The 12,500-nt window shown below is 34.5% G+C and overlaps 2 protein-coding genes across 2 annotated transcripts in view; one reads left to right on the plus strand and one right to left on the minus strand.

The window, feature by feature from the left end:
• The window catches only part of LOC115233448, a 22,555-nt gene extending 15,172 nt beyond the window's left edge, over positions 1-7,383 (minus strand). The window contains exon 1 of the mRNA XM_029803878.1: positions 7,242-7,383. Coding sequence (XP_029659738.1) covers positions 7,242-7,335 — 94 coding nt within the window. The 5' untranslated portion in view covers positions 7,336-7,383. The remainder of the gene's footprint in view (positions 1-7,241) is intronic.
• A 3,014-nt stretch (positions 7,384-10,397) lies between these two features.
• LOC115233462 (ionotropic receptor 25a) overlaps positions 10,398-12,500 on the plus strand; it is a 19,260-nt gene continuing 17,157 nt past the window's right edge. Inside the window, exon 1 of the mRNA XM_029803904.1 lies at positions 10,398-10,532. The gene's annotated coding sequence lies outside the window, so the exon portion shown is untranslated. The remainder of the gene's footprint in view (positions 10,533-12,500) is intronic.

Genomic DNA, 12,500 nt, shown 5'->3' on the forward strand with positions numbered 1-12,500 from the left:
AAGACACAATTTTTTTTTTTAACTTGGAGCTAGATTAGCACACAACGATAACATTCAACATTAACAGAAATAAAAAAATATGCGCAATTTTGTAGACTGATCATTACGAATTATTTGTGAGATATCAATCGAATTAATTGCAGGTCGAAGCACTTAATCATATTTAATGCATACGTGGTATTATTTTTAACGCTGGTTTGTTCAGGAACAAACTTGAGAATTTCTATATCAACAGCTGATTGAACAATAATATGTACTTATATAAAAGAAATAATTATGTTAAATAATTAAAAATAAATAAATAAATAAATAAAAGAAAAATAGAAAAATATAAATCTTGTCTTGATTTTCGTCCAAGTAATTATAACTATATTAATCAAATAAAATATAAATATTTCTAAAAAATATGCATGTTAAATTTAAAAATATGAAGAGAGCAATTAATTAATTAATTAGATTGAGACTGAGGAGAGAATAGGAGTGAAAACTTATTAAAAGATTGAGTCTGTGTAAGCGCATATTTTTTTATCAATAAATATTATTATTTTGTGCGTGCGTGCGTGCGTGTATGTGTGTGTGTGTGTGTGACACAATTGTATATTGAGATAATTAAACAGCGGGAAGACTAAAGAGAAAACTCTACCCAGTATTATACACGGATTCTACGGACCAAACGAGAACACATAGGCGTGCGCGCGGTATCTTTTTCTCCACATAAATACATCAAATTCTGTATAGTATTCCAACAATAAGCTACAAGAGATTTATCATTTTGTAAAATCTTGTTTAGAATTTCATTTGTGATTGTATTCTTATATTATACTTCTCTTCTTCAAGTTTAAATTATCCAAAACATTAGAAATGTCGCAATTTTTAAAGATGACGGCGACTACCTCCTACAATGTAAGGATTATTATATGTTAAAAAATAAATTGACTGATTGTTAGTAGAATAGATTTTACTCGTAGATAAGAAAAATTTATGGATGGTTAACGTTACATGCAATTCACTATTGATCCATTATTGGAAACGGACAGTGTTTATTATATATCGTGTTATAATTATTCTCTCTCTTAAAATTACGAATAGATTAATTGAATGATACTTTCTTAATTAAAATCCAAACTTGAAATTTTTTTCACAAATTTTTTTCACATTACATATGGGCTATCACTCTCATTTTCAAATGGTACAATTAGATATCTCTGAAGCTATTTATTTCTGAAATAATACTTTGCAATAAAAGTTCTGGGGGATATTCTATAATCGGCACAGTTTTGTGCTAGAAGACCGCATTAGAGACTTAAAGACCACCTCTATTTTTTTTTTAAATGAATCTCTGATTTTTTTAAATGTATCTCAATTTTCCTAGTCACTCTATATTAAGACGAAATCGTTAAAAAATTAATTATTTACGAGATATTACACAAGTTATTTCGACATATTGTGATATAAAATATTTAATAGGTGTAATCATTATTCTATTAAAATATTTGTTACATTATTCACATACAACAATTAATAGAATCAATGATAATTTTTATACCTATAAGCGTAACACTGCGCACACAATGCATAATCGCATTTTTTAAAATGCATTTTTTTTATATAAATTCATTTATCTCGTTATTCTTTATATAAAAATATTAAGAGACAAAATCATCGAATGAATAAACACATTCTTTATGAAATATTACATATTTTGTCATTTGCAATGTTAAAATAAAGACAAATGTCGTAATCTCAAAATAAAAATAAGTTATAAAATATCTCGTAAATTCGTAATGTTAACCTTTCGATGAGATAGAGAGAGAGAGAGAGAAGAGGGGGTGGGGGAGAGGGGGGAGAGAGAGAAATACATTAATATTTTTAAATATAGAATGTGACTAGGAAAAAATAGAGCTGATATTCAAATCTCGTAATTTCTAACCTTTCATCTGAAATAAAACTGTGCTAATTATATCAACTATGCTAATTAAAGTGCTCTTATTATCGTGCTCTTGATGCACAAACTATTTTTTCAAGAATAGTTTTAGAAATATTTAAATTCCTATAATTTAAAATTCTTGCATCTTGTATAATAATCGTTGATATATGTTATTATTTTTTACAAAATGTAGCCTTTTATAACCATGTTTTCGATCGTACGAGAAGTGTTGGAATTATATAAATTGCGCATTAGTAAAATCTTAAAACGAGAAAATTTTGAAGTAATTATTTGAAATACAGGGGCTACGCCAAATATCGATTCTCGGTAAAATCGACATGGATATGGAAGCCCGAAGAATGTTGGAATTTTCTAGTAGTCGAGTATATGGAATATTATGGCGACACCCACAGAACCCATTACAAACTTATATTATTGGAGGATCGACGCAGCAACATGGAGATGAATAAAAAAATCAGAGTTGTATATTAAAATTCTTATTTCTTATTATTGAGACGTAAATTTATTTTTTAAAATAAAAAGCAAGAGATTTTAATCGATGTAAAACATACAACAATCGAGCCGTTGGAATTCTATTTCGTAAAATCAGTTTGCTATCGATTCGAATATTCCTTGAATATTTACGTTTATCACAAATAGTAAAGAGTGAAAATGTGATCGCGCGATAAATATGGGTTTGGATAAGGAAGAATATCGCAAAATGATGAAGGAAATTTATGGTTATAGGTTAAAATAGAGGGGGGAGAAACGAGCGCCAAGCTGAGCCGAGCCGAGCCGAGCCGAGCCGAGCCGAGCCGAGCCGAGCCAAGCCAAGCCGAACGACCGGCCTCTTCAGGAGGGAATAAAGTGGCAGCCAGGGGGTGGTCCCGTTCTATGCTACACCACGAAACACCTGGCATTTCTACGTCTGTTCCATGCTCTCGCCCTCGTATCGTCTCGTGCCTCCCGATCTTTGTCATATTATCCCAAACTGCATAAGCACTCTCCCTCCCTCCCTCCTGTGTCCCTTTGCCACCCGTTAGCACGTCTTTGCGGCTCGTTATATCCGCCGCTATGGACCAAATATCTATATCGACAATATCACTCCATTAATCCAGCTGTGACGGAATAGGATAGTACTCACTAGTTGGATGGGATTTCAATTTTCTGCTCACTGTATCTAAATCTTGGTAAAGTTATTGTATATGAGAGAACAGTGAGTGTGTTTTCTCATGCAATCTCGATATCGAATGACGATCGATATATCACATTATTCGTAACTATATCATTTTAATTATACTGTCCGTCGATCGGGTACTCTTTTCTAAGATACGATGAAGAAAAAGTTTGCATATTATACATATTATTTATAATAATTAATTATTTTCTATTAGATATTAGATATTAAAATAACGCTGCATCCCCCTCTCCCCCGCTTCATATTAGTTTTATACATTGAGTTTGATGAAATCAAGATCTATTACGCGATATGTTTTGTAAAAAACAATTTCGATTTACGGAGCATGTGCGTATATCTCTAATGATTATTTATATCTGTATTGTGTGTGTGTGTGTGTGTGTGCGAAGCAATCTGCCGACTTTTAGTAAGGATGAAAATTCTTATGTAATTTTATGTTATTAAATGATTAAATATCAGAGAGACATATCTTAAATTGTACATATGAATTGTACATGTATAATTGTATTTTTTACGCGTTGTATTTACTGAAATTAGTTACAACAATTAACTGTTTTATTTGTTGATTCATTTTTGCACAAATAATTTAATAATCGTGTAAGAAACATAGGCAAACAAATAATTTGGATACATACATGCCCTCATGGGTACACACGCGGTAAGAAAAACGTGAAATGGGCTGCGAAAACGATGAAAGAAGGAAGACTATTAAAGTTAGTAGCTCATAATCAGAATTTTCATCTAAGACCTTTCTCTCCAAGTTGACTCTCTCTAACTTTGCCAAAATAGCCTACATTATAAAACGTCGTTCTACTTTGCTCGTTTTTATTCTCGTCTCACTCTTGTCCAAAGAAAAAGTTTAAATGAACTATTAACAAGATTTATGAGTCAGGCTCTAAAAGGTAAACAAGTTTGTGTGACCCAATTAGATAACCAATGATTACGAACAACGATCTAATAATCGGGAGACAATGTAATTAATAGAGTTTTGACCTTTCGTCAAAAAATTTGTTACATTAAAAAAAAAAAGCGATTAAATGTAAGAAATAAAAATAGGAATTCGAAGATATGAAGAGAGTGCTTATCTTACGTTTTCATCACTGAAAAATTTGTATCCGAGAAATGAAATGAAATTATTGAATTCTTTTTATTTTTTAGTCTATTGTTTCGAGTAATAAAGAATAATTATTACAACTTTTGAAGGACTACTATCTAATGTTTCTCGAGAAAATGTGTGTACCAATTACGTTTCTAAGATTTATTATATGTATTAAAATTTACAATGTGCATACATTTGAATAATTTGTCGGCAAGAGTTTCTTCGATTAATCCATATCGTATAATATTCCGATGTAAATTAAAGCCGACATTAAATATGTGTGTGTAATAATTTATGTACTATTTGCCATCGGGGACAGCTTTGACTGTTCCGTGTAAAATTTCAGACGATCGTTCGCACGCACGCACGCACGCACTATGCACGCACGCAAATGCTTATGCTTACGTTTCTCTCGCTATTGTTTTGTCCATCTTATACGCGCGATCCATGTTAGGATATACATATTTAAAAGCTAATATGAATAAAATGAATATGTTATATACATTTTACCTTTTTAAATATATATTTACGTGTTTTTAAACTGTAATCTTTTGTACGTCGCAACCTTTTAAATCTTTTAGAACATAATTTTTAATTTATCATCAAACAATATATTTCAATTTTTTACATAAAAAAAACTAATTTCAATTTTTAAAGATTATTATAGATTATAGGGTATGAATAAATTACTACGTATATTGTTTCGTCTAACTATACTCAATTGCTGATGGAAGTTTTTAGAGGACGAATGAGTTTTTCAGGACTCTATACTCGAACGACGTGTAAAAGTGTGTTTTTTGGAATTTTTCCGTTACTATAATTCTCGTCTCACTTATATTATTGATGTTTATATGACCTTATACACATATAATTGTCTCGATTATATCGTCTTATACCGCATACATACATATAGTGCAGAAAAATAATTTTGTCGCGTGTGTTTAAAAGAGAATAAAATTTTGCTACGTAGATTCATTCTAAGCTTCATAAAATGCGATAGTTATTTCTGTTAAGAAAAACGGAAAAAAATCGTAGCATTGCTTCTACAAGTTTAAAAAATAAAATTCTGGCAAGATTTTAATAAGAAAATTGGTAGTTTAGAGTATTTGAATTAGCTAGAAACAAAAGCAGAGAAATTTAATCGGAATCATCACCATTGCAAAATTATTTTAAAATCACCATTACTAGATATCGCTGTGTAAATATTACGTATGACTTAATTTCGTGTACTTTTTATTCCATTATCGTTTACCATCAGTCCGTATTTTGAATGATTTTTATTCAGACGATTTTTTTCATTCACAGTCGAACAGTGACATATGATAAATGCTCATTTAGATATATAACATAACACCATATGACATAATACCGATTATTTAATGACTATTGATTATTCGATGTTTTAGGATAAATAAGAGGAAGCAATCCGACTTTGCCAGTTATGTATCGTTATAATTTCGTTTATCGGAAGCATTTAATATCCAGTTTTTAAAATATCCATTTAATTTTAAGCCATATTTAAGAGTATCATAAACACTTGGCATAATTTTACGAGTATCATAAATCAAGAGATGAATCGAAAAATGAATATGATCGAATACTTGATAAATGTAAAGCAAATGATTTATAGTACATATTATAGTACGATAACCGCTAAAGTTATCACGATGGAAAAATATAATTACTCTTGCATGTTTGTTTTACGAGTATTTTTGCAAAAGCTTAAGAATTTTATCAAACTTTTGTTTCGATCGTAAGCGCTGCACAATTGTTTTTCAATAATAACATACAGTTAACATTTTAACAATGTTAAGTACACAATTTAGGCAAAGCTTTTTCAATTACTCACTCTATATTCTCTTTTCTTTTTTGTCCATTTTCGCTATATTCTCTTTTTACTCCTTTAATAAATTATACGCGAAAGAATATTTAATATTCCGTTCCATCGCGACAAAAGAAATGTTTGAAAGCGTAGCAGAATCGATATCTCTAAAAGGAAAAAATTTCGAATCGCTTTTTCTCAATTACGCGCGCGCGAGAGTACTTAATGATTATTCTTTTACGCGACAAGTATTATTTTATTCTTACAGTTTGACTCAATTATCGCTCAGAGAAAGCTAAAAGCTAAAAGCTAAAAGCTAAAGGCTAAAAGCTAAAGGCTAAAGGCTAGTGGCTAATGTAGGATATAGTCGGCGCGTGTCGCGTGTGTCGTATCGCTGATACATCCGCGAGGAGTAACGAAAGAAGATCGAAGAAAAAAAATGATCGCTAGACGTATATATGCGAATACTGTCTCGCGCAAGCTTTTACAGCGTCGCCGTCTACGCGCGCGCTCTTGTCCCTTTTATTCTGTCTAGACATCGCTCGCTATGTACGTTACATTTAACAGCGTGCCCCACATACGTGTATGCAAGATGTCATTTCGCGTACCGATAATCGTAACCAACGTCACAAAACTATGCGATATATTTTTCGGTATCTTTCAAACTATCGTCGATGATGGTTAAAAAAATTCTGACTAATATTTTTAAAGATGATAAAGAGATGAAGATAGTCGTGAAAGATGATTTCGCGATGTGTCGCTTCTGCATTTTACAATACGCGACGAATTATATATATACTATGCGGACAAATTTTTACCTAATTATATAATTTATCAATATATATATACATTTTTAATGTCGACACGAAAAATGTCTCGTAACAATGCACATTTGACAGACGCGGATAGAAGGTTATGAAAGGTAAAAGGACGAAACGAAAAAAATGCAGGCATATATAAAAATTAAACAATTAGAGACTCTGTCGCGGCGGTAAAAATGAAGAGAAAGACTGTCGTCTCGTCTGGTTTGGTCTCGGGCGGAAACATTGAATGCGTCAAAGTGTCGCGCGACACAACTATGCGCTTCACACGCACGTCTCACGCCTCACGTCTCACGTCTCACACCGACTAAATTCGCGAGCGGTGCGGATGTAAATGTACGTACACTCATGCAATAATCGTGTCTCGTGCTAACCTGAAAGTCTATCGATGAAACGTAGCATGCCAGTGACGGGAGAGACGTAGTGGAAAGTCGATTCAGGGAGCAGCATTCCACCGGCGATCGGCATTTGTGTTTTTCTCCCGCTTTTCCTCAGATTCTCCAGGCGCGTACTGTCTCACCCTCTTTTCTTACTTTTTCTCTCTGTCACTCTGTTTCTTTCAATCTTGCCGTCTTCGTCTCTCAGGCGCGTACACGAGTCACATGGAAACGGGTGTCGGCACGTCGAAGCGAGATGGAGCGCTTTGATGCCGCAGCGAGGGGAGTGTGGGGACGGGGTGACGCGAGTTCAATCTAACCTAATCTCTCTCTCTCTCTCTCTCTCGTTTCGTCCTCGTCCTCGTCCTCGTCCTCGTCCTCGTCGTCGTCGTCGTCCTCCTCCTCCTCCTCCTCCGTCCTCTTCCGTCGTCTCCTCGTTCACCTCCACCTTCTCCGTAAATATATACGCGAAAAGATTTGCAACAGATCGCTTCAATCTACGGCATACACGCGGCGATCTCTATTATCCGGGAATATTTCCACGGTCTCCAATTCGATCCGCTCCGGCAAGCCGGTCGCGTCCGTCTCGTATCGCGTATCGCACACGTACGCGTACGCGTGGTATACGCGTGTCGCGCCGCAGTTAAAACTCCGCTAGCGAACAAGCGGAACGAGCGGTCGCGGTCGCGCTCGCGACGCGAGCGCGAGCGCGAAAACGAGGCACGCCGTGAATCGACTAGTTGGACAGAGACGGTGCGAGACAAGTAAACGCCCGCGCGCGACGCGATATAGACTGTCGTGTGTAGCGTGCGCGCGTATATGTGCGTGTGTATATATATGTATATATATATATATATATATGCCAGGCCACTGCGCGCGTGCACACGACCTATGCACACAAGAATGACGAAACACACGTTGACGACGATGACACGCGCGCACTCACTTGTCCTACTGACGTTCCAGATGCCGCGCACAGTTTACCAACAGTTTGTAACGTTGTAGAAATTGCCAACAACTTCACAGTTCACAGTGCTTCAATACTGTTACTTCTGAATGGCGCCCGCCTATTTGTCTCTTTTTCTCCTTCTCTCACTTTTCTTCTATCACGCCGATATGTATGATCGATTCGCGCAGAAATCCACGTATATATATTATTTTATTCTTAATGCCACGGTGTCTTCTCTCGTTTCTCACGTGTACATGTATCGTATCGTATCGTATCGTATCGTATCGTATCATATCGTAGCGTACCGTACCGCTCGTGGCGACGATAATCTTTCTCTCTTGTTACAAGAGTTTCCTCAAACTCTGATGTATGCGTACATGTATATTTCCTTTATAAAATGCGCGTACGACACAATACATTCGTGTCGGGAGCTACGAGGATTCGATTTGACACGCTCCTTTCCTGTGGCAGCAACGCGCTATCGCTAACGTGGTAGATGAATGCGCTGTTGTAACGTTGTCGTTATTAACGCTTCGATTATCGTTGCCGCATCTATTCCAGAAACGTTCAATGTTCGCGATGATGTTGTCGAATGTGTCATTGTGGTGTCTATTATCGCGAGCGAGCGAGCGAGATTTTAAGCGTCGTCTTCTCGTGGGCCCAGACGGGCCCTCGCGGATGGTCACACGACAATCGGACACTCGCACTGTCAGACGCAAACTACGAGCGATTACGAAGGAATAGCCGAGCGCAGTCGAGCCGTCGAGCAAAGACCGTCGACTCTAGCGCTATAACACTGACGACTGACGACGAATCGGTGAAACAACGTTGCTCACATCACTCGTGCTCGTGTCGCGATTGGTCGAGCGGACGCCCACAGACAGTTAACTATGCTTTACCATATTTACAGCTGACGCGTCATCTCGCTTTCCGTTCGATCCGCATTTTGAGCCAATTGGAGCTAGTCACGGCAATCGTGCTCCGTGTTCCGTGCTTCGTGGCCAGTCATGGCAGTTAAGCCTATCGCACAATGCTAGGCGATAGGCTTTACACTTGTTCCTTGTTACTTATCAGCAGTTGCGTCATTTGTCATTCGTTGCTTGTAACTTGTATGTCGTTTTACATTGCTTCCATCGTATTTTGTAGATTCAGCGCCTCTCTTTCGCATCTAATTAATGCTCTTTGAGCATCTATAACGCTGCCAATACGCGTCTCGCGCTTTTATCTTTCATAGTCTAAAAATATCAATTATTCACCATAATAAAAGATTCGAATTAATTTATTTTATTAGTATCGAGTATATCATATAATATATGTTTAGAGGCATTCACTCGTAAGATCAAATACAAGTTTTTTCTCTTACTCTTTACTTTTCTCCCTTTCAATTGATATCAACTATATATATCCCAGCAAACACAGAATATAACTGCTATATAACATGGGAATAACATGTAATGTAACGGTTGTTATACCTAATTTATATTGGGATTATATAACTATCTCTTATTTAAGCAATATAACACTGTTTAGAGGCATTCACTCGTAAGATCAAATACAAGTTTTTTCTCTTACTCTTTACTTTTCTCTCTTTCAATTGATATCAACTATATATATATTATTGTTAGCATCAGTCTGGAGAATTTTAACAATATATATTATGTGTCAACTTTGCACATAAAAATTTATTTAAATATATATAATTTTACAATTAAAAATTATTAATAACAAAGAGTACACAATTATTATTTGGAATGCCCGCGCACATAAAATTAATATTACAATTAGAATAAATTCACAAAATATAAGTAAAGAAAAATTTCTTTAAATAGAATGATTAAATATATGAATGAGACTCGAGACAAGTTCATTCATCTATACATGTATATGTATATACATCATGTTTCAAGCAATATCTCGTCGACGCGATGCGATACCGACCGTCGACGTTGACGGCGATGCGACAATAGATCGCAACATATTCTCGCCGCGCCGATATTTGTGTATGTATATACATAATATAATATTGTATATATTTTATATAATATTCAACTGAAACAGAATATCTTTGAACTCTGATAAGGAACGCAGTAAGTCGAACTTGATTGAAAAAATCAATAAAAAAATTATATAATTATTATACAAACTTATAAATTTTACTTTTTAGATTTAAAGATATTTCGCATTTTAGCTTACAATTAGTTTATACAATATAATATTATTTTATAATATTTGTTTATATATATTTGCGTGGATCCGCTATATATTTACTTAATTGGACATTGGCGACATCTAACAAGAAGGAAATTACAAAGGTAGTTACCGAACATTTCCATTTGCAGGTAAATATGTATTTATCATTGAGTAAAGAAGAACAGTAGCGGGATTCTCTAACGCCTTAGCGACGATTATCGTTGTCGTTAGCGAGCGGTAGCCTATGAGCCGGTTGCGCTTTTCACCAGGATTGTCCTTGCCATTGGCTGTCGCTAGTTAACGATACCGAAAACTGTCGATAGCAAGTTACTGAATCCCGCTACAGAAGTGAGTAGAGTCCTATATAATCAGAGAAGCGACATTGTTACCCCCTCCATGCTTCCCACGATCGCCATGTTGGGCCCGCAGCTGCCCATTTGTAATCCAAAATGTCTTAAAAATATCTCAGAGATATTTAAAATGTTTCTTTTAGAAAATAACATTACAAATATACTTTTTTCTCACTTACGGTACGCCGATTGCGGTTAGTTTGCACGTAGGATCCACTACGGGACCAACATAGGATGCGTTCTACTTAACGACTGCAACGCTCGCGAGCATCATCTATCTTTGTTTAACTTTCGGTGAACAACAAAGATGAAATGATATCGTGAGCGTTGCGGTCGTTAAGTGGAACGGGCCCATGGCGATCAGCCAATCAGCAAGCGAGACGCTATTGTCGCCTCTCTGATTATACAGGACTCTAGGGTCGGTATTCATAGTCAGTTCTTATATTTAAAGGGCCGTCTACAATGGCAGTAACAAGGCTGTAGGAGTAGGAGAGTATACTGTTTTTAGTGATGTAAAGACCGAAGTGAACATTTGGTGACCTACATGAATAAGCTAGCCGGTAGAAATAATTATTAAATATAATTATTTTTAACTTTTACTACGTTTGTAAATCGTTTGTGATTGATTGTGAGTCTGTTTTTTACGTTCGTGACAAATTAGGTTTTTGTAATTAACAATTTTAGTTTAGTCATGATGTCAGCCGATACTTTTTAGTAATATAGAGATTTTGTGATAACTAATAACTGTAATCAACAGGAAATCGTTTGTGATTTACAAATATACCAATGTTACGTTTGTGAATCGATATTTTTTTTTTTAGTTACGTGCAAAATAAGTTTATTTTATAATTGTAGTGCGCATGCGCAAAGCGCAAAAATTTCAGCCACGCATAAACGCGTCGACGCGCTCTCTGTAGACAGGAACCCTAAAAAATATTTATAAAAATATTTATAAAAATGTTGAGAATATATTTACAAAATATTACTATAAATATTTATTTTTTACTTACCATAAATATATCATACATATAAAATATTTAGTCGATCTATATTTTAATAATATATTGAATAAAGTTTTTATGATTTATTCTCTTAATGTATACAAAATATATATAAAATATTTATGTAATTCTTTAAAAAATAAATAGTAAAAAACATTTATGAATGTTTATTATACAGGGTGAGTTTTTTAACTTGAAATTGTAAAATATCTCGGAAAGTAAGCTTTATCTATATAAATATTGTATGCTGTCTGGATTTATTGCATATTTGCATTTCTATAATGCTTCAATACATACATTTTTTATCGAAGTATTTTAAATGTTAAGACGTAACGTTTTATATTGTAATATAGTATGTCTAAATATTATACATATAATGCATCATTTAATATGCGTATATCTATGCGTGCGCGCACACACATACAAAAAAAGTGAAGTATATTATTTTAATACATATGTATACAAGTGTATCACAATTATGAGATGTAATGTATAATTTTTACATGATATTATTTTTATCTTCCAGTTGAAATAATTATAAATTTTATATGTGTTAATCATATGTACACAGGGAAGAGGAATGTATACACTTAAGGACAGAAATGACTCAACACACGGATTTATGCACATATGCAGAAGCATTTTCTGTATTTCCCATATAGGGAAAAGTAGGGTAAAACCGGGTACTCTTTTGGATTTGTCTTCCTACAAAAAATCAAAGACTAAAAAATCTTTTGCTGACCGTTAGTAGTTTTTAGTGGATCTT

Source organism: Formica exsecta, unplaced genomic scaffold, assembly GCF_003651465.1.
Source record: "Formica exsecta isolate Colony F162 unplaced genomic scaffold, ASM365146v1 scaffold175, whole genome shotgun sequence".
Taxonomy (NCBI): Eukaryota; Metazoa; Arthropoda; class Insecta; order Hymenoptera; family Formicidae; genus Formica; species Formica exsecta.